Source organism: Salmo salar, chromosome ssa29 (assembly GCF_905237065.1).
Source record: "Salmo salar chromosome ssa29, Ssal_v3.1, whole genome shotgun sequence".
Taxonomy (NCBI): Eukaryota; Metazoa; Chordata; class Actinopteri; order Salmoniformes; family Salmonidae; genus Salmo; species Salmo salar.
The window spans coordinates 10936863-10960989 of record NC_059470.1 but is presented as its reverse complement, the minus strand read 5'-3'; the positions used below and the strand labels follow the sequence as shown (position 1 = coordinate 10960989).

At 43.9% G+C, this 24127-nt stretch overlaps 1 protein-coding gene across 1 annotated transcript in view; it reads left to right on the top strand.

Moving 5' to 3' along the window:
• The window catches only part of LOC106590128 (plexin domain-containing protein 2), a 192421-nt gene extending 173054 nt beyond the window's left edge, over positions 1-19367 (top strand). The window contains exons 13-14 of the mRNA XM_014180733.2: positions 12673-12836; positions 14902-19367. Coding sequence (XP_014036208.2) covers positions 12673-12836; positions 14902-15021 — 284 coding nt within the window. The 3' untranslated portion in view covers positions 15022-19367. The remainder of the gene's footprint in view (positions 1-12672; positions 12837-14901) is intronic.
• The last annotated feature ends 4760 nt before the right edge of the window (positions 19368-24127 follow it).

The following is a 24127-nucleotide window of genomic DNA, read 5'->3' as shown; positions in this document are numbered from 1 at the left end:
TCCCAGAACAACAGCAAAGGACCTTGTGAAGCTGCTGGAGGAAACGGGTACAAAAGTATCTATATCCACAGTAAAACAAGTCCTATATCGACATAACCTGAAAGGCCGCTCAGCAAGGAAGAAGCCACTGCTCCAAAACTGCCATAAAAAGGCCAGACTACGGTTTGCAACTGCACATGGGGACAAAGATCGTACTTTTTGGAGAAATATCCTCCGGTCTGATGAAAAAAAAAATAGAACTGTTTCGCCATAATGACCATTGTTATGTTTGGAGGAAAAAGGGGGAGGCTTGCAAGCCGAAGAACACCATCCCAACCGTGAAGCACGGGGGTGGCAGCATCATGTTGTGGGGGTGCTTTGCTGCAGGAGGGACTGGTGCACTTCACAAAATAGATGGCATCGTGAGGGAGGAAAAGTATGTGGATATATTGTGGCAACATCTCAAGACATCAGTCAGGAAGTTAAAGCTTGGTCGCAAATGGGCCTTCCAAATGGACAATGACCCCAAGCATACTTCCAAAGTTGTGGCAAAATGGCTTAAGGACAACAAAGTCAAGGTATTGGAGTGGCCATCACAAAGCCCTGACCTCAATAGAAAATGTGTGGGCAGAGCTGAAAAAGTGTGTGCAAGCAAGGAGGCCTACAAACCTGACTCAGTTACACCAGCTCTGTCACCAGCTCTGTGGGAAGCTTGTGGAAGGCCACCCGAAACGTTTGACCAAGTTCAACAATTTAAAGGCAATGCTACCAAATACTAATTGAGTGTATGTAAACTTCTGTTCCACTGGGAATGTGATGAAAGAAATAAAAGCTGAAATAAATCATTCTCTCTACTATTATTCTGACATTTCACATAATTAAAATAAAGTGGTGATCCTAACTGACCTAAGACAGGACATTTTTATTCAGATTAAATCTCAGGAATTGTGAAAAACTGAGTTTAAATGTATTTGGCTAAGGTGTATGTAAACTTCCGATTTAAAATGCCACCACTTGTAACTTTGTTTTACAGGCTATTGTTTTGCCAGCTTTCAGCTTTGTGACCCAATGTGAATAACATGTAGATTTATACACACCACTGTCTCCACTGCCCAAGTGGCTTAGATGTGCCTCCCCTTACAAAAAAAATGTGACGTTAATTTGATAACATATGAGAGCATTGGGACGCAAAATTTCAACATGTGATAACATGAAACAACATCAAATCTAATTTTATTTGTCACATGCGCCTAATACAACAGGTGTAGACCTTACAGTGAAATGCTTACTTACAAGCCCTTAATCAACAATGCAGTTTTAAGAAAAAAAGGGTTGAGAAAGTATTAACTAAATTAAACTGAGGTAAATACATTTCAAAAACACAAAAATAAATACATATTATAAAAATTAAAAACATTTAATTACCTAATTTGGGATTTGAAATCCCAACCTCTTGGTTGCTAGGTAACTGAAGTTCCTGCTGTGCCACCAAGACTGTGGACATAATGGCAATTGACTATACATATATTGCCAAGAATACTTTTTAACACTTTGCTTAAAATAAACTTGGTGTTATTTCTATAAAATTACAGTATGCTGCTGTATTCTGATTTCAATAAGGCCTAGATTCAATCAGTTCAAGAGTTAACCGGCGATAGCCGACAACCGCATAACTAATGTTTTGGCGGTGCCAGAAGTGGAACTTCATTGGAGCTGTCAAATCGTTGTGATTGTTGTCACGAAGCTACACCCTTCCCACTGGCGTTAGAAGTTCTGAATGAGAAAGTGAAGGCTATATAGAAATAATGACGCTTAAATTGAAAATCATTCGACAAAATAATGAGGATTTCTATCAGCCTAATCGAGGTGTAGATTACTTCTCACATTCCAGTATTCAAACTTGTAAACGAGGCTGCATGGGATTTCTCTTAATGCGACTCCGTGCTGCCAATGACAATGTCCACTTTAGGTATAACGCTGGGAGCCGCTTGTGAATTGAACAGCTCTAACGCAGTTCCACCTCCGACACGTCAAAACATCAGCTATGTGGATGGCGGCTATAGACAACATGCAACATTACTTGCTGATTGGCAGCCTACTGTAGTACCGTCAGTTTATCTGAATACTGCACAGGTAGCTTATTGGAGGCATGGCATTCAGTAAGCTTTTTTTGGTCTCCCATGAGAGGGAATGTTATCCCAGTTAATGTGTTCTGTTCATAAACAATATGTTTCTACACTGCCAGTACTCAAGTCTTGTTAAAGGCTGGCATAAGTGCATGTGATATTAAAGCGCCATACAGTATTTATTTTATAGCTAGTCACAATGTCATTGTAATATCCACTTTCCTGCTTGCCATCAGGCCAGGAAGTGTGACAGATTAGCTAGAGTAAGTTACTGTGAAATTGACAATAACTGACTTGTTGACAGTAAGTTATAGAAAATTAAACATTAACTTTCTGTGAACCAGCTGCTATGAAGCTACTGGTAAATGCACAGTAACATCTTATCAGTGCAGTTCTTCATTGTCACAAGTTCATACAAAGATTGCAGAACTGACAGTGTCAAAACAGGTGCTCAACCTTAATCAACATAACATAACATTTCCACTGACGGTTGCCTCAATACAACATATTTTACACCAAAAATGGTAATGAGCCCAAGCCAGCACATCAACTCCACCTACATTTCAAAGTGCAGTAATGATTGTACCTTATATTGAATATATTGTGTAGAAACATACCATTATACTAGATTATCCGCACATGTACTCTAAAAGGTATCGACCAGTACAATGTGAATTCCAATGTGTACTTCTGAATGTGCCTTATGTGTACCTTTTTTTATATTTTTGTAAATCAGGGAGCAACATTGTATTGTAACCATACTCTTATTTTTGAGAGTGTATGGATATATGTTCTTGGTAACAAATCAGTACCTGGTGGCACTGCTGAGAGATTAATGCACTCCATGGCAGTTCAAATCCTGAGAGCATTGTATGTTAAAAAGCAGTGTAAAAGTTCTAACGCCAAATTTTTGTTTTCACATTTCACGTGATATTCGTTCCAAAACCAAGTTCCCCTCTCACTCTGAGCGCTGGGTGCACAACGGACCTGCTAACCTGCTAACACTTCAGACTAACAGCCTCGGCACTACTGTGGAGTAGCTGCCTCCAACTGTGTAAGGATAGGCAGTTTGACTCTGTACTCTCCTCACAGACAAATTGCCTTCCAGGGAAGAAAAGGAGAAAAGAAAGGGGCATTCCAGCTCTAGTTTCACTTTTGGTGGTGGTGTTGTTTTTTGGGCCCCAGTTTTGGTTTCATGAAGTAGTTGAGAGGGGATTAGATTTTTGTGAGCCAAATGGATCATCTCTGCTAAGGAGAAGGGTATGAATGAGAGAGGAGTCTATAAGGGACTGATGAAGGATTTGCCCAATTCATTGTAACACAGTGGCTAAGACATTTTGTACAGATAGGTCATGTTTTATAGTGTGGTCCAAATCTTTATGCTCTGAGACAAAGAACTCAAACAAACACAGAGACGCACGCACACACACACACACACATCCATCGACACACAATAAAAGTCCCAATCCCAAGCATAGCTACGTTATCTTGATCCCTGTAGTACTTTGTTTTGTTTTCACTCTCAGCCCAGATGGGTATATTAGGATCAATGAGTTAGCCAGCTAACTTTGATAAACAACCAGAAATAACTATTGATTAAGAAAGCTTAACATAGGTATGTGTTTTTGGTTGTTGAGTCAATTTGACATTTCAAGCCAAAAAATAATAATCATTATTTCAGAATATGGCTGGCTAACTCATTGATTCTCCTTTGTTGTACATCCCTCTGGTGATTACAGATTGATATTAGATTATAAATACTTTCCCACTGAAATTGGTTGAAATATACACTGCTCAAAAAAATAAAGGGAACACTTAAACAACACAATGTAACTCCAAGTCAATCACACTTCTGTGAAATCAAACTGTCCACTTAGGAAGCAACACTGATTGACAATAAATTTCACATGCTGTTGTGCAAATGGAATAGACAACAGGTGGAAATTATAGGCAATTAGCAAGACACCCCCGATAAAGGAGTGGTTCTGCAGGTGGGGACCACAGACCACTTCTCAGTTCCTATGCTTCCTGGCTGATGTTTTGGTCACTTTTGAATGCTGGCGGTGCTTTCACTCTAGTGGTAGCATGAGACGGAGTCTACAACCCACACAAGTGGCTCATCCAGGATGGCACATCAATGCGAGCTGTGGCAAGAAGGTTTGCTGTGTCTGTCAGCGTAGTGTCCAGAGCATGGAGGCACTACCAGGAGACAGGCCAGTACATCAGGAGACGTGGAGGAGGCCGTAGGAGGGCAACAACCCAGCAGCAAAATGACCTCCAGCAGGCCACAAATGTGCATGTGTCTGCTCAAACGGTCAGAAACAGACTCCATGAGGGTGGTATGAGGGCCCGACGTCCACAGGTGGGGGTTGTGCTTACAGCCCAACACCATGCAGGACGTTTGGCATTTGCCAGAGAACACCAAGATTGGCAAATTCGCCACTGGCGCCCTGTGCTCTTCACAGATGAAAGCAGGTTCACACTGAGCACATGTGACAGACGTGACAGAGTCTGGAGACGCCGTGGAGAACGTTCTGCTGCCTGCAACATCCTCCAGCATGACCAGTTTGGCGGTGGGTCAACCATGGTGTGGGGTGGCATTTCTTTGGGGGGCCGCACAGCCCTCCATGTGCTCGCCAGAGGTAGCCTGACTGCCATTAGGTACCGAGATGAGATCCTCAGACCCCTTGTGAGACCATATGCTGGTGCGGTTGGCCCTGGGTTCCTCTTAATGCAAGACAATGCTAGACCTCATGTGGCTGGAGTGTGTCAGCAGTTCCTGCAAGAGGAAGGCATTGATGCTATGGACTGGCCCGCCCGTTCCCCAGACCTGAATCCAATTGAGCACATCTGGGCCATCATGTCTCGCTCCATCCACCAACGCCACGTTGCACCAGAGACTGTCCAGGAGTTGGCGGATGCTTTAGTCCAGGTCTGGGAGGAGATCCCTCAGGAGTCCATCCGCCACCTCATCAGGAGCATGCCCAGGCGTTGTAGGGAGGTCATACAGGCACGTGGAGGCCACACACACTACTGAGCCTCATTTTGACTTGTTTTAAGGACATTACATCAAAGTTGGATCAGCCTGTAGTGTGGTTTTCCACTTTAATTTTGAGTGTGACTCCAATTCCAGACCTCCATGGGTTGATAAATTGGATTTCCATTGATTATTTTTGTGTGATTTTGTTGTCAGCACATTCAACTATGTAAAGAAAAAAGTATTTAATAAGATTATTTCTTTCATTCAGATCTAGGATGTGTTGTTTAAGTGTTCCCTTTATTTTTTTGAGCAGTATATATTTTCAACTTCTTTTCAACCCAAACTACATATTTGCATTTTTTTTTATTAATGTTTTGTGCTTAGTGGGTTATAGTCTGTTTTTCACAGACATTTGCTTCACATAATGAGGTAAATACTTCAGATAAGATGTACATGTAACTGCCAAAATAAAGGAAACACCAACATAAAGTGTCATAATATCGCATTGGGCCACCACGAGCCAGAACTAGCTTCAATGTACCTTTTTTTTAAGATGTTATTTTATCTTTTATAAACAAAACAAAGCATACAGATACAAACAACAACATCATACAAACATCAACTACATCACACCTGGCCAGACCCACTAGCACATACCCCCGTCTCCCATACACCCACATCACTTTCCGCCTGAAACTGCTCCATATTGTTTCTCTCCGTAGACCACGCACTTTCAATATTTTAATAATAAATCATTAGATTTTACAATTGTGTTAATTATTGGGGATTGATTGATTTCCAAGTGTTTAGTATATGTTTTTTCAAGATGAGTGATGAGAAGAGAATCGTCAAATCCATCCGGGATCTCATTACATCCCCATATGCCATGTCTTGAAATATGCAGACAGATGGACTAAAAGTATGTTTACATTGTAATACTTCTGACAGCCAACTTTCTAGCTCCGCCCCCAACTTCGGGACTTTATAGCATTCCCAGAAAGCATGGACTATTGAGTCACTATTAGTTTTACACTTAAAACATGACTCTGCCATTGTGCTGTAGAATTTGTGAATTTTCCCCTCATCCAGGGGACCAGGAACCACCGGCCTGAGGAGAGAAACATGAAAAGGTGAGATCCGGTAGTTAGTGGGAAGCTGTAACCTATAAGTCACCTCGTTGACCCTCCGGAGGACCTTAAATGGCCCCACAAACTGTGGGCGCAGCTTCTTGCAGGGCAGGCGGAGTGGGAGGTTCCTGGTGGAGAGCCAGACGCGATCACCAGGATGAAACATGGAAGCCTCACTGTGGTGGCGAGCCGCCTGCTCCTTCTGGCGACGGACAGCGCGCTGGAGTCTCAAGTGAGCATCAAACCGAACTTCCTCTGCGCCCCGAACCATTCCTTCACCACAAGGGCTTCGGTCTGGCTCGGAGTCTACGGAGCCTGGGCTGGCTGATAACCCAGGGCACACTGGAAGGGAGTCAGCCTGGTGGAGGAGTGACGTAATGAATTCTGGGCATATTCCACCCAGGGAAATAATCGGGCCCACTCCCCCTGTCTGTCTTGTCAGTGACTCCTCAGGAACCTCCCCAGCTCCTGGTTCATCCTCTCCACCTGCCTGTTGGACTGTGAGGCTGACCATGACCCCCAGCTTCTCCATGAAAGCCCTCCATACCCATGATGTGAATTGGGAGCCACGGTCGGAGACGATGTCCTCCGGAAGGCCATAGTGCCGGAAGACCTGCTGAAACAGTGCCTCAGCGACCTGGAGAGCGGTACAGAGACCAGAGAGAGAGGAATAAACCGACATGATTTTGAGAATCTGTCCACAATCACCAGAATGGTGGTGAAACCGTCAAAGGGACGAGATCGGTGACAAAACCAATGGGGTACAGGAAGGGGAATGAGTGTCCCTGTTGGAGCGTGCCAGAGGGATTTAGTTTGGGCACATACTGAACATGAGTTGACATACATTTACGTAATTTAGCAGACGCTCTTATCCAGCGACTTACAGTAATGAATGCATACATTTCTTTCCCCGTACTGGTCCCCCGTGGGAATCGAACCCACAACCCTGGCGTTGCAAACACCATGCTCTACCAACTGAGCCACACGGGACCCCGACATAGTGAGTCACATCCTGCGCCATGGTGGGCCACCAGTATTTCTTGGAGATGGAGTGAGCGGTGCCTGGTATCCTCCAGACGTGACGCTTGGCATTCAGGCCAAAGAGTTCAATCTTGGTTTTATCAGACCAGAGAATCTTGTTTCTCCTGGTCTAAAAGTCCTTTAGGTGTCTTTTAGCAAAATCCAAGCGGCTGTCATGTGCCTTTTACTGAGGAGTGGCTTCCGTCTGGCCTCTCTACCATAAAGGCCCTATTGGTGGAGTGCTGCAGAGATGGTTGTCCTTTTGGAAGGTTCTCCCACCTCCACAGAGGAACTCTGGAGCTCTGTCAGAGTGACCATCGAGTTCTTGGTCACCTCCCTGACCAAGGCCCTTCTCCCCCGATTGCTCAGTTTGGCCGGGCGGCCAACCCTTGGAAGAGTCTTGGTGGTTCCAAACTTCTTCCATTTAAGAATGATAGAGGCCACTGTGTCCTTAGACCTTTAATGCTGCAGACATTTTTTGGTACCCACAAAATCCTGTCTCGGAGCTCTACTGAAAAGTCATTCAACCTCATGGCTTGGTTTTTGCTCTGACATGCACTGTCAACTGTGGGACCTTATATTGACAGGTGTGTGTCTTTCCGAATCATGTCCAATCAATTGAATTTACCACAGGTCGACTCCAATCAAGTTGTAGAAACATCTCAAGGATGATCAATGGAAACAGGATGCCCCTGAGCTCAATTTCGAGTCTCATAGCAAAGGGTCTGAATACTTATGTAAATAAGGTATTTCTGTTTTCATTAGGGGGATATTGTGTGTAGATTGATAAGGATTTTCTTTCTTTAATCCATTTTAGAATAAGGCAATAACATAACAAAATGTGAAAAAAGGGAAGAGGTCTAAATACTTTCCGCATGCAATGTATATATTTATATTTAGTTAATTTAGCAGATGGTCTTATCACACTACAGTGCCATCAGACTTCTGATACCAATGCAGGGTAAAATGGGGCCACAAAAATGGGAACCGTTAGAATTTTTTATTTATTATAAAAGTATTTTGAAAATACAAATTACAGCTCTCAAAGGTATGTTGTTGTCACGCCCTGACCTTGGAGATCCTTTATTCTCTATTTTGGTTAGGTCAGGGTGTGACTAGGGTGGGCATTCTAGTTTATTTATTTCTATGTTGGCCTGGTATGGTTCCCAATCAGAGGCAGCTGTATCTCGTTGTCTTTGATTGGGGATCATATTTAGGCAGCCATTTCCCCACTGTGTTTTGTGGAATCTTGTTTATGTGTAGTTGCCTGTGAGCACTCCATAGCTTCACGTGTTTGTTGCTCTTTATTGATTTTGTGAGTTTCATTTAATAAAGATGTGGAACTCTACGTACGCTGCGCCTTGGTCTGAGTATGATTACAACGACGATCGTGACAGAAGATCCCACCACCCACGGACCAAGCAGCGTGCCCAGGAGGAGCAGTGATCCTGGGCCTGGGAGGAAAGTCAGGATTGGAGGACATCCTGGACTTGGGAGGAAATAATGGCAGGAGACAAAAGCCTGCCATGGAAGCAGGTGGAAGCAGCAAAGGAGGAAAAGCGGCGACTTCGGGGCTCGCGGCCACGACGTAGGCCCAAGAAGCAACCTCAAAAAAAATGGGGGGGGGACACACGGGGTGGGCGGTGATGCTGAGGGGTGAGTTAGAGACCATGGAGGAAGCGTTGGATAGATTGAGAGAGAGTGAACGGAGGGGTGAGATAGAGGCCTTCAAGGAGTGGTTGGCGAAATGTGAAGAGAGTGAAGTGGAAGAGCTGTTGGTTTGGCTGGGGAGGCAAGACATTCGCCCTGAGGGGCGTGTTAGCCGTCCGATGCCACCTGTATCAGCTCCCCGTATTCGTCCTGAGGAGCGTGTCATCTGTCCGGTACCATCTGTGCCGGCTCAACGCACCAGGTCTCCAGTGCGCCTCCACAGCCCAGTACGTCCTGTGCCAGCTCTCTGCACTCGCTTTGAGGAGCGTGTCATCGCTCCGGTACAATGTGTGCCGGTTCTACGCACCGTGTCTCCAGTGCGCCTCCATAGCCCGGTGTGTCCTGTGCCAGCTCCCACCACTTGCCGTGCGAAGGTTGTCATCTGTCCAGGACACGTTGTACCAGCTATACGCTCCAGACCTCCAGTGCGCCTCCACGGCCCAGTACGTCCTGTGCCGGTTCTACGCACCGTGTCTCCAGTGCGCCTCCACAGCCCAGTGCGTCCTTTGCCAGCCCCCCGCACTTGCTGTGCGAAGGTTGTCACCTGTCCAGGACACATTGTGCCAGCTCTACGCTCCAGACCTCCAGTGCGCCTCCACAGCCCGGTACACCCTGTGCCAGCTCCACGCACCAGGCCTCCAGTGCTTCTTCCCAGCCTGGTACGTCCTGTGCCAGCTCCATGCACCAAGCCTCCGGCGACCGTTCCCAGTCCAGAGCTTCCGGCGACGAGCCCCGGTCCGGAGCTTCCGGCGACGGGCCCCGGTCCGGAGCTTCCGGCGACGGGCCCCGGTCCGGAGCCTCCGGCGACGGGCCCCGGTCCGGAGCCTCCGGCGACGGGCCCCGGTCCGGAATCTCCCGCGACGGTTCACGGTCCGGAACCTCCCGCGACGGTCCACGGTCCGGAACCTCCCGCGATGGTTCACGGTCCGGAACCTCCCATGACGGTCCACGGTCCGGAACCTCCTACGACGGTTCACGGTCCGGAACCTCCCACGACGGTCCACGGTCTGAAACCTCCTAGGTCAATCCACGGCTCGGTTCCTCCGGCGACGATCCACGGTCTGGAGTCCCCGGCGATGATCCACGGTCTGGTTCCTCCGGCGACGATCCATGGCCTGGAGCTTACGGCGACGATCCATGGCCCGGAGCTTACGGCGACGATCCCTGCACCAGAGTCGCCACCGAAGTGGGCGGATCCGCGAGCTGAGCGGGGTCTACGTCCCGCACCGGAGCCGCCACCGAGGCTAGATGCCCACCCGGACCCTCCCCTATAGAGTCAGGTTTTCCGGCTGGAGTCCACACCTTTGGGGGGGTATTGTCACACCCTGACCTTGGAGATCCTTTATTCTCTATTTTGGTTAGGTCGGGGTGTGACTAGGGTGGGCATTCTAGTTTATTTATTTCTATGTTGGCCTGCTATGGTTCCCAATCAGAGGCAGCTGTTTATCGTTGTCTCTGATTGGGGATCATATTGAGGCAGCCATTTCCCCACTGTGTTTTGTGGGATCTTGTTTATGTGTAGTTGCCTGTGAGCACTCCATAGCTTCACGTGTTCGTTGCTCTTTATTGTTTTTGTGAGTTTAATTTAATAAAGATATGGAACTCTACGTATGCTGCACCTTGGTCTGAGTATGATTACAACGACGATCGTGACAGTTGTTACATAATATTTTGGAGTTTAGTTCAGCCCAGCGTAATACAGATGACAAAATACATATTTCAAATACATTTAACAGAAATAACTGCCCATCGCTGACCCTAAGCATGATGGGATGTTAATTGCTTAATTAACTCAGGAACCACAACTGTGTAGAAGCACCTGCTTTCAATATACTTTGTATCCCTCATTTACTCACTTGTTTCCATTATTTTGGCAGTTACCTGTATGTAAATCCACAATGACGGGCCATGTTTTAGCAAACAGGTTTGATTAGCACTCTGGACCTCCCTGTTTTCCTCTGTGATGATGGAGATCAATAAGGCAGAGAGCCAGGAGAGGAGGGAGCTGCCTGTGGCACTGGTGGGTGGCTCGTCACTAATTAAACCAAGAAAGCGAATAGAAAAGTAAACAAATATACATACACAATAAATAAATAGACCCAGAAAGGAATGCTGCCATAAATCTGTAAGAGCTGAGAGAAAAAAGCTGTGACGGTCATCACTTCATTAGCTCACTCCTGCGATGATCGATGGGCCAGCCTCCACTGGGGCTCACACACAATCACATGCGCACGCGCACACACACACACACACACACACACACACACACACACACACACACACAAACACACACATCAGTGGGAATCAAACATGGTGAGAATATAGAACAGGGTGTTCCAATGTTATCTTATTATCAGGCTTTCAGCTTTGATTGTTAGAGGGCAGGTTTCAATTGACTAGTAGTAGTAGAAGTAGTACTAGTAGTTCAAACTTAAAAGATGCAATATTTAACTTTTTGGGCGACCCGTCCAAATTCAGTTATAAAGCTGTCATTCTCATTGAAAGCAAGTCTAAGAAGCGGTAGATCTATTCTATGTGCGCTATTTCTATGCCTTCTGTTCTTAAGTTTCATTTTTGCATCTTTAACTTTCGGTTTTGTACACCAGCTTCAAACAGCTGAAAATACAATATTTTTGCTTATTGAAAATACATTTCACAGCGGGTTAGATGGTACCATGATTCTCTACGCCATACATTGATGGTTTTGTCACATAAACTGAAATTAGGCGAACTATTCGAATTTTAGGGAAGAGGAAATGGCGGTGTGATTTCTGCATATTGCACCTTTAAGAAAACAATCACAACATTGTTATGTTAATGTGATCTTCAGAGTTGGAGGTGTCAGTTAGTGATTCAGAACTGGCTGCCAGTTTGGACAGGTTTGTCTCTGTCTCGTCCCACAGACGTGAAGATGACACATTCACATTCATTTATGGCTCTCCGTAGGACAGTCAATCATTATGGAGTCTCCTCTCCACACACCCACCTTATCAAACTGGACTGTCATTACTGAAGAGTGTCTGATAACTCTCAATATCGCCATCCATTTTCTCCCATCCAATAACACCATAGGCTAACCTTGGTTTGGGATTATCTGCACCTTTCGCCGCACCTGCTATAACAACTCTAAATCTGTGTACACAACCAATAAACTTAGATTTTATATCTCATGCCTCTGCTGAAGCATGCTGCTCATGAATAGCTAAACAGGCTAAGCCACAATGATGCTAATCTCCTCCTTCAATACACACGCACGCACACACACACACACACACACACACACACACATATACACCGTATCTGCTGCTGAAGGCTGAGCTAGATCCGGAATCTTCCGTGAATGGTTGGAGGAGAATTGTTACCAGAGTTGTTATGATTAGGCTGTAAATGCTGAACAAGGCATTTACAGTATACAATAATAATTTCAGCATCATAACATTTGTTCAAATTAACTTTTAATCACAAGCGTGTTTATGAAGAGCGAGGCCCTACCGTGACAAGAACTGGAGAAACAGAGACCAGCAGCATCCATGAATGATGAGTGTCCCCTACTGTTGAATAGGAAAAATGCAGTGAAAGTGTGTGTTCAATCTCTAAGCACCTGGTAGACGGATTGTGCCAATTGTCTGTGCGTGGGTGCGTGTGTGTGCGCGCGTGGCTGTGTCTGAGTGTTTGGGTCTGTGTGTTCAAGAGAGAGATTCTAAAGGGTGTTTTGGCTGTGTTTCTCCAGCGATGCCAAAGGAGAGTTCTGCAGAGCGGAAGGGCACACACCCCCTGCACACTGGACTGATCCTGGGCATCCTCATGGTCATGCTCATCATGGCTGCCACAGTCCTGGTCACCGTCTACATCTACCATCACCCCACCTCGGCCGCAAGCCTATTCTTCATCGAGGTGAGTCTTAACACTATCACTACTCTATGAGAGGCTACTAGCAGCTCTATGCACATTTGCGATTCCCTGCAGGAGACCGGGGTTCAATCCCTGTGAAGGGAGCACCCTTCTCACTATATCTCCTCTTCACCTATCTCCCACGGCTTCTCATCTGTGTGTCCATAAAGCATAAAACATTTGAAAGAAGAGTGCCTCTCCATCCACTCTCCCCAAAGAATAACAAGTTCATGAACAAAGACAGGTATTGCTTTGACTTCTCAAAAGTCCAAAGTATCCACTAGATTTAGAAGTCCCTTTGGTCTGGACTGTCTATATGTTGGTCAGTTATGTGACCTGAAGTACTTCAGAACAGCAGGCAGAGACGCATGCTAGCCTGAGGGTAGTCTCTCTCTCTCTCTCTCTCTCTCGCTCTGCCTGTCAGGTTTGAATATGATGTGTGCTTTCCTAATCTACCCCAGCAGATACTTAATTCCCAGGTCAGGCTATAACCAGATGCCCTTATGTGTGTCCCAAATTGCACTACCTTTGACCAAGGTCCATAGGGCTCTTTTCAAAAATAGTGCACTTTATGGAGAATAGTGTGCCATTTGGGATGCAGCCCCGCCAAAAACACATTGTAAAGGATAGCACACTTTATAGCTTTACACTTTATCCGTATCTCCAACTCATAAAAATGCATGATTGCTTTCACAGGGCGCAGGCTTGGTTCTTTGTTGATAAATGCCTACGAATGCTTCGACAAGGTTCCGGCTTCATTTGTACGGTTTGGAAAATGTAATGAGACTGATTGAGGTTTAAACATCCAGAGAAAATAAACGACAAACGCATAATCTTCAAGGTTAATATCGCACAATGAGCCAATCCCTCGACATGGAACAATTTCCCTGAGAGAATTCAAATGCTTCTCTCGCTGAGCTCTCATCACTCCCCGAGTGGTTTAGTACATGGTATATATTAAACGGCGAGTTTCAATTAATCTCATACAAATACATCGGCTTCAATCGCACATGCCTAAGATACCTCAGATATTATTTCTCGCTGTCTGCGATACAATGTACTTTGCTTATTACTAACGCGATCTATCATAATTAAAATGAGATGGGCAAGCTAGCTACTGACAGCTCAGCTGACACAGGATGTAGCATAGTGGCCTAACCCTGAGCACAGGTCAGTGGCATTGCTAACCTTTGGTCTTTGACCCTAGTCTGAGACCTCAATGACCCTCATGACTTCTAACATGTTTATATACGGTCCTCTAATGCCGGGTGTACACTACACGACTTTCAAAATCCTCACACCGCTGAGCCTCTCACATTAAACGAATGCCTTTCGTGTAGTTCTTTGTCTTGCCAACGTAGTGGTGCGCACACTAAACGATCTGGTGGGGTGTCAGACAATACAAGATTCTTCACTTGGTCGTGAGGATTCTCCGTACCACCACACTGTCTTGCAAAAGCAATGATATGATGACGTGATAAGATTGTTAATGTAGCTAGAACAAGCTGTGGCTCAAAGCAGCCTCATAAGTTTTCAGTCAGACATTCACGCTTGCCATACAGAGTTGACATTTCTAGCCGACATTTTGAATTGAATAACATGAATTGTGAACTTCAGAGCTGTAACGATTTGACACTTTGGCTTTGGTTAAAGGCAAGTACAAATGCATACTGGTAGTCATCGCTCCTGCTCGAGAGTCTACACATTCTGGGTGATGCGAAACAACGTCATCATCTCACTGGCTTCTTCTCTGGCGAGCTCTCATTGGCTATTGCTGATCATTGTTTTCAAAACTTGTTGTTGCACATCTCACACTACAAGAGCTTTGCAGATTTTGTGCCGATAAAATCAAACATGTTTGAAAATATCTGGGACAGCTAAAAGACATGATCGGTAGCCTCAGATTCTGTCTCTGACCCGCTCACATTAAACAAGCGTCGGTGACAGCTGCGCGCACCGAGTAGGCAACAACATGGGGATTTTGTCTCCGATCTCAAAAAATGGAATTGAGGATAAAATCTTGTACTGTACACCCGGCTTAACATGTGACCCCTTTCCCCTTCTCCAGAGACGTCCCAGCAGGTGGCCGGCCATGAAGTTCCGCCGAGGGTCCGGTCACCCGGCCTATGCGGAGGTGGAGCCCGTGGGCCAGGAGAAAGAGGGCTTCATCGAGTCTGAGCAGTGCTAAAGGGCATCCCCCCCACCACACACACACACAAACACCCCCCGCCGTGCCGCTCTCCCCCCTCCCGTATTGCCCCCCTTGCGCCCGCTCCACAGGGACTGACACACCAGTATTGCCCCAGAAACAGGCCTTCCGAATCTGCCGCACCAATGGCGACTGATTGACGCTGGTCTCTTGTTTTGTTGATTAAAACACTCACTGTCACGATTGTAAACTTAAATTAGAAAATTGTGGAGGTGTTAATTTGAAACCCCACACTCTTGCTGGTTGTTGAAGAGTGGGCCTTGTGTTTGATGGACTACCATGGTGGACTACCACCTTCAACCCTGGCTTGTCCAACAGAGAGCTGATCTGAGAGCTTAGGGAGGGTCACTGCCAGAGGGACTGGTGGGGTTTGTGCTGTAGGAAAACCTTGAAAACTGATCTCAAGTCAGCTCTTCGTCCAAGTCCTCAAAGTCTCACACTCATGCTGGTTGAAGTGACTGACTGACTGACTTGTTGGGGACAGAGGGAAAGTAGCCCTGTTTATACCTGGTGCTAACATGCGTCCTTTGTCCTGATCTTGTCCATATTTTGATTGTGCCAACATTTTAAGGTGTAGATGATTAAAAGACACATTGTGATCTGATTGTGATCAGATCTTGCTGACCACCGCCGGAGGTTGTCAGGCACGCATTGTGTCTGGATATCAATTAAGTGTAAACAGATCTGGATGGTCAAACCATTTAAATCATCATAACACCGGCCTTTAAAATCATTGACAGGTATCAAAATTGACTTTGGGCATCAGTAACTGTCTTAAAACAAATAAATCCATATTATTTTAAAGAATATCTGTCAAATAATTTGCATACAGGGAGGCATGAGCTAATCTGGTCACAATGCGGGCACAGTGGACGGATAAGAGACACATTTTAATACTATGTGTAGAGGTGAAAAAACCTTGATCAGATAGTGATTGGATCATATTGATCAGATCACGAAACTCACATGTTAGCACAAGGTGTAAACGAGGCTATTGAGTGGGTTGTACAGAGTAACTGCACTACACTGTGCTGGTGTGTGATGCATTGTGGGAGTAGGTGGAATTATACAATATATTTTTCAGAAACAATACAGAGTATGTGAACAGAGATCTCAACTTTAAATGTCAGTGAGGTTATATAGACTTTACATCCTTTTGTGATTTTGCAAATGTACTTTTTTCACATTTTGTTTCTGTTGCTTTTTTTACTTGGGTTTTCTTAATCATAATCAGTGAGGGGGTTTTGTCTTCCTTCCCACTACCATAATAAGGCTTCTTTACCATAGCTTTTACTCCATAGTGTGGTTCAATAGTGTGATATGCTCTTGCTACTGCCACTCATCCCACCCAGGAGTAGCAGTCTGCAAGTCTGGAAATGTTCAGCTCTGGCATCTCTTTTTTTAAATTTTGTCAAAGATTGTGTGGTTTTTGCTTACTGAGAAAACCTCTGTTTTCCACGATGGGGCGATGGGCACACTCATTGATTTGATTGCTCCCTTATTAACATATGTTGTTGTTGTTTTTTTTGGGGGGGGGGGTTACAGTGATTTCAGTTCTGCCGTGCCATTATTTCCTTGACTGGAGTCTGCTCAAACATTTTTTGCACAAAAGTTTTTCCATGCACATTTATCTTTAGTTCATTTGACTTGTGGTACTAATGCAAAATTGCAAGACAGGCGCTTGTGAGTGTGTGTGGTTGTGTGTACGCATGGTTTATATGTGAGTGAGTGAGTGAGTGAGTGAGTGAGTGAGTGAGTGAGTGAGTGAGTGAGTGAGTGAGTGAGTGAGTGAGTGAGTGCGTGCGTGCGTGCGTGCGTGCGTGCGTGCGTGCGGTGTTTGTGTGATTAGATATCCACCTGCTTGAAGGTGGGTCAGTTTGAGCTGGTTCTGTGTAATTGATGCTCATTGGTTGACCTGAGGTACATTAACAAGATGTTATGAGACGTGTCGGCGATACTTAAAAAAACATACCTGGCTTGAGTTTGCCTTGGTTAAAAATTGTGGTATACAGTGTGGTTTTCAATAACAGTTTGACCTGCTGCTGTTTCAACCTGAAGAAGAATCTAAATTGTACAGGTCTGGAGGATTCGTGTTATATAGAGTGAGATATCTGCCGAAACGTTAAACGAACGTAATGTTAGAGTCAAAAATACATTTTTGGAGATCTCTAACTCCATACTGTTCCAAGTCAATATGAATGGATGACTAGTACATGCCATTTAACCCTAGCATAGCAATGTATATACATAGACCTACACCTTAGTAGATTGACTCTCAAAACATTTGCAGATTCGGGTTATTAATGAAAAGCATACATATGATATATTAGATTACTATTTTGTTTTTCTTTTTGAGTGGCCTTTTCTTCTCTATTTTCTTTTCTTTTTATGTGAATTAATGTATCAATCATTGCATAACTGCTGTTGCTGATCGATATAACGGACAAGGCTTTCATACATTGATCAAATCAAACAAAATTATGATTTTTGTTTCTTCATACTTATGATTTGTATACTGTACCAAGACTGACCGAACAAATACAATGAAATGAATTTCACCATCAATTGTAGATTGAGCTGGGAAATATGCCTTGGGTTACAATAGTACATACACACTGTACTATTTAGAATTACAAATAAATAGATTATACAAAAAATATATATTTCAAATGTGCAATATAGCATTCATCAAACTTCATTATGCATTTTTTTATTTTCAAAAGTTTAGTGATAATGATTGGGAATTATTTAGGGTTACATCATTGATGATTAATGAATCCCCAATTGCACTGAGACCAAAGACCCATCCCAAAGTTTATTTTGTCAGCATACTACAATGTTCTCTACCATGGAGACCTGCTCTCTACTCTGTGTCCAATGTTCACAATCTCTCACTTCATTCCCCACCAAGTCCTAATCTATCTTGCCCTTTAACGTTGAATCAAACCACTATTTTCATATTGCACTCACCACTGAGCACACCGCCACAGACCTACATTCAACTCAAAACACACGCAGAGACATAGGCACACACTCACGCAGACATACGCACACCGACGCATGCAACGTACGCACACACACACACGCGCGCGCGCACATGCTCGTATAGGATGAATGATTCATCAGCTGCTCAAGAACTCAACACAACCCCATTCATAACAAGTCCATCTACAGAGGTGGAGTTACTGAGTGCAGCAACCCTCTACTGAACATTACGATTATTTTCCAAAACAGTGTTAGAGTCGATGGGCCGGACACGTGACTACCCTCATAGCTTTTCCATGCCTACAGCCAAATGCTGTAGTCCCAAATGCTACCCTATTCCCTACAAAGTGCACTATACAGGGAATAGGGTGCCATTTGGGATGCTGGCACTGCTTTGAGATTGGCTCAGTCTTCCCTTGTGGAGAAATGCTGTGTTGTTTGAGCTCTCTGGGACATCTGCTTGTTCTGCTGCCACCTAAAGCTGTAAATGTTTTTATAACTACTCAAACCTGTGTCCCAAATGGCATTATATTCCCTATTTAGTGCGCTACTTTGGACCAGGGCCCATAGGGCTCTAGTGAAAAGCAGTGTACTATAAAGGGAATAGGTTGCCATTTTGGACGCAGATGAAGTGGACTGAGGATGGATCTGAAAGAGGGGTTTGAGTTTTGGAAACAAACTTGGAGGATGAAGTGGGGGGCATTCAGTAGGCCTAAGTGTTCAGTCTGCGTTAGACAGTGAGTGCAACACTTTCAAACTAGGTGTTTGGGAGAAGAAACCTATTCAAGTTACTCCAGTAATCACTGAATGGCCTGATTGCTTTTAACCAACATTCTCTTAACATGCTTTTTTTAGAATAAGAAAAGCAACATTTGCTGCGTTTAGACAGGCAGACCAATTCTGATCTTTTTCCCACTAATTGGTCTTTTGACCAATCACATCAGATCTTTTCACATCAGATCTTTGTCAAAAGACCAATTAGTGAGAAAAAAATATAAGAATTAGGCTGCCTGTCTAAACGCAGCCGTTGTGCTGTTGTTGAGATTAGAATACTGCAGAGTGCTGTTGCTTTTTCTACAGACGAATGACTTAAAACGAACAATGTAGCTCATACAGGTACAAGTCTTGTTCCACGGTGATTGCCTGAACTCAAAATGGAGGACGGAGGAAGATTCACATTTCTTCTAAGCTGTGACCCTATGTTTTGTTTCCGATCTCATTACAAAACTCTTTAGGACATGACAACGAGAGACTCAAAAATCACACAGTACCCTAGCTGTCTGTAATTTCTGTAACTACTGTCATTTTGATTACATTTGAAATAAAGAATGTTGTTTAAATCTTGTTTTCCACTTTTCCGTTCACCTCAAATGTCCGACTTAGTAGTTACTGTTGTGACATTGGGGAATTGTACACTACAAGTATAATTCATCATTAATACCTAAGTAGCAACACAAAAGAGACAGCCCTGGTGACTATTCTGTCCTGCCCCTCTCGGTCAGTCTCTTATCCTCCCCCCGGTGAGTTCTGTGTTTCTCTTCCCTCCAGCAGAGTCCCTCGTGGTTTCCTTTGAAGGCTGTTGGTCCATCCTGCTGTGTGAGCAGCGGTGTAAAGTACTTAAGTAAAAATACTTTAAAGTACTACTTAAGTCATTTTGAGGGGGTATCTGTACTTTACGATTTCTATTTTTGACAACTTTTACTTTTCTTCATTCCTAAAGAAAATAATGTACTTTTTTTGCGCCGTACATTTTCCCTGACACCCAAAAGTACTCGTTAAATTTGGAATACTTAACAGGACAGGAAAATGGTCCAATTTACGCACTTATCAAGACAACACATGGTCATTCCTTCTGCCTCTGATCTGGCGGACTCACTAAACAAAAATGCTTCGTTTGTAAATGATGTCTGAGTGTTGGAGTGTGCTCCTGCTTATCGATACATAAAAAATTAAAGACAATTGTGCCATCTGGTTTGCTTAATATAAGTAACTTGAAATGCTTTATACTTTTACTTTTGACACTTAAGTACATTTTAGCATTTGCATTTACTTTTGATACTTAAGTATATTTAAAATCAAATACTTTGACTTTTACTCAAGTAGTATTTTACTGGGTGACTTTCACTTCTCCTTGAGTCTTTTTCTATTAAGGTATCTTTTACTTTTACTCAAGTATGACATTTGGGTACTTTTTCCACCACTGTGTGTGTGTGTGTGGATGTCTGAGTGCTGCTGACAGCTCTCCATCTCTGAGGAAGAATCAGCAAGAAGAGTGTTTTCCTCAGTGGAGTGCTAGGGTAGCCAGTATTTTCCCCGGCTTGATATAAAAAGATGTAAAAAAATATATATATTAAAAAAAGAGGAAAGGATGTTTGAGGCATAGAGGCAAAGGTGAAATGACTATGGCTGGGTAAAATAGGGTAGTCTGCTGGGTTAAGCCTCTACATCAACGTGTTTTTCAAAGCAATTCAGCCAAAGCAGTGGCCACAATCTCTCCTGAAGTTAAGTTTTCGATGACGATTAAGAGGAAATATTGTGGTGGTATCTCATTCAAATGCCAAGCGTGGTATAAATCATTGAGTTCCAAAAAAAACCTTGAGCAGCTGCAAAACTGTCCTATCCAACCCAAATTCACTGTTGAATCTTGTAATCCCTGCTGTTGTGGATAAATAAATGAAAAGCGCACACAGAGTGAAGCGAGAGACAGACACAGGATGCTTGTATTAAACCTTAGTATTCTGTACCCCCAAGCCACTAGACCCCCTAACAGATATGTTTCATTTAAATATGACACCAAAAACTTCAGTTGGTGTAATCCAAAATCCATTTAAAGTTTTCTGTCTCTTGAGAGGCTGTTTAGTGGCTGTGCTCAGTTTTGTGTGCATATACAGCTGATTGCAATTAGACAGAAGCCGGGGGATAATGCCTTTTTGAAGCTGATACACAAATGCAAATTGATGACTAGCTTCCCATTAAACAACATGTGAAGACAGCAGAACTGTCTACAGTCTTTACACAACAGAAGCCTGTCGGTTATTAAAAAAATGGATCTCCAACGCGGGCAGATTTAATTAAAGTTTCAGATGAGCTCGGCAGCTCTGCATCTGACAGCTAGGCTACACACGGCGCAGCAGCATGAGTGTCTGTCTGGATGCGTCTTTCTGAGGCTGTGATTCTGACTTTGTAAACAAGAAGTGTGTGTGTGTGTGTGCGTGCGTGTGTAAACAGGTGTGTTTGGGGGTAAATTGAAAGCAGGTTTCATCGAGCAGATGTTGAGATTTGAGGGGCTCTTTGACTGGCTGGGGAAGTCACTGCTGCTAGACTTGTTTAAGTAAACGTTTGTGTGTTTTTAGGATCAGCACCACAGCGATGGACCAGTGGAGTGTGTTAGGGGGGGATCCAAAGCCAGGACCAGGAGCTTTCTGTGCATGGGGGGGGGGGGGGTCAGAGAGTGGACCACACACACACACCAACATGTGGGTGCACACACACACAATTGTCATCCTATTCTTCCTGATAAACCGTGATGTGGTAAATAAATAACAGCAAGACGGAAGCATTTTAAACCATCCCTGTAGAAAACAGAAAAGAATAGCCATTGTAAAGAAAAAGTCACCAATTCAGAAAAAGCCCCCTTTAGGGAATACTCATCGTATATCCGGACTGTCACCAGAGCCTGCTTCACCAAACACTACCGCTGGGGAAAATACACTAAACAGGAGTAACACTGCAAAAAGGGAGAGAGACATGCAGAAGAAAGCTCCAGGGACTCCGTCTGAAGCACCAACAACATTGTGCACATTACTCTATACCCCACCTCAGGTGGGCCACTTGAGGTGAGGACAGGGGTGTAGAGGGCATGTAGGGAATGGAGGTGCACTGCCGACTGCCAAGAAGATTCCTCTATACTGTCAGTGGTTTGTAGTGGTGTCAGAGGGCAGTCCAACAACATACTATAATTTATTATAAACTGGGTGGTTCGAGCTCTGAATGCTGATTGGCTGACAGCCGTGGTATATCAGACCGTATACCACGGGTATGACAAAACATATTTTTATGACTCTAATTTCGTTGGTAACCTGTTTATAATATCAATAAGACATCTCTGGGGTTTGTGGTATAGGGCCAATATACCACGGCTAAGGGCTGTATCCAGGCACTCCGCATTGCGTCGTGCGTAAGAACAGCCATTAGCCGTGGTATATTGGCCATATACCACACCTCCTCGGGCCTTATTGCTTAATTATACATATATTATAGTATTGTTATAGTATATTAAACAACATGTCCATGAGCATAATAATCTGGTAACACCCTGGCAACCACCCATCTAATATTAATACCATAGCATAATTTTTGTAGGTTTTGTACACTGAATGCTGGATTTTATAAGTACAAACATGATGTCTTATTGCCATCTAGTGGTCCAACCTACTCATAGAGTACAGGTCCATTTAGAATAGGATGCAATTGAGTTCACATGAGTCTTCCATGCTGAAAAAACCCCAGTATAGACCAGCATAAATTGCAAACTGGTCTATGCTGGTCCATGCTGGTCAGATGCTGGTCAAGCTGGTCTGACCAGACCAGACTTCATTGTGTTCATTGTGTTTTCACTGGTGAACAGCCTTCATTGTTTTCATTGGTAGGCCAGCCTTCATTGTGTTTTTGCTGGTGATCAGGCTTTCGTTGTGTTTTCGCTGGTGACAGTGTTTTCCTTAAGTACATGGAGTAGAAAAAGTAGCAAGCCAGTGAGTCCGGGCTGGGTGGGCATGGGGGTGACTGCCCCCCGCATTTTTTTTTGTTGCAAAACAAGCTATTTTGGTGGCTTCTGGTACATTCTAATGCCTTGATTCAATCCAAAATACACAGATAAATTATTGAATACTTGAATACGATTTTACTTCCCAGACTGGTGAATTTAGTTTTGGAATTGATTAGAAAGATATGACTTTGCAATAAAAAGTAATTGTTAGTTGTTTTGGATATTGTCTAGGCCTATATGTTCATGACAGTTTTGAAACCTTTCTTCTCTTGAGATTCAAGTCATATTCAGAGTTGTACTGCAATATATGAATTACCACAATTATTTTTCTTCTTCAAATTATGTATTTTATTGGCTCTGCTGCTGTGGACACTTAGGGTAAGGAAACCAATTTGTCATTATGTAATTTGGGTGAACTATCTATTTAATAGTTTGGCCTTTCAATCAATCACTGTGGGTGGGATTGTCAGGGGAGGGGGCAGGATGTTTGCAGTGGCAATTTTAGCATGTAAATCTTGGTGGGGCAAATGCAACCATTTTTTTAAAGCATGCCAGCAAAGCCACTACACAACACAACACTAAATAATACATGAATTGCACTATAACAGTGGCAAACGGTACCCACAAAGAGGTGTCACTACAGTCCCTGGTTCGAATCCATGCTGAATCACATCCGACCGTAGTCCCATAGGGCGGCGCACAATTGGCCCACCGTCGTCCGGGTTTAGCCAGGGTAGGCTGTCGTTATAAATAAGAATTTGTTCTTCACTGACTTGCCTAGTTAAATAAAGGTTAAATTAAAAATATATATATTTTTAAGCGGAGCCTCATCTGGCAGCGAAAAAGTTTATTCAGCCTCATTTACTGCCTTTTGAAAAACCATAGCTGACTTGCTTAAATAAATATGGTTTCTACTGACTCCTTGTGGATTTGTGTAACTCAATAAAAAGTGCATAGAGAGAGAGAGAGAGAGAGAGAGAGAGAGAGAGAGAGAATGCAACTATTTTAGTAGACCTATGTCGTCAAAAAGTAAGGTTAATATACTGAATAAAAATATAAACGCAACATGTAAAGTGTTGGTCCCATTTTTCATGAAGTGTGTACATTACCGACTTCAACTGTATATATAAATTATAATTAGCCTATTTTGCGTGTTATTTTGACATTCATTCGTGTTACAGTTTGCAAACAATGTAAAAAAAAAATATATAAAGTCGCGTACAAACATGGTCTCTTGAGTAAGGCAGCTCCAAAATGCAGGTGTTTCAGTCTACCTCAGTGCTTTCTGTGGCGGAGGGGCAGCCAGCGAAAGCACAGTGTAGGCGTTGGTAATAT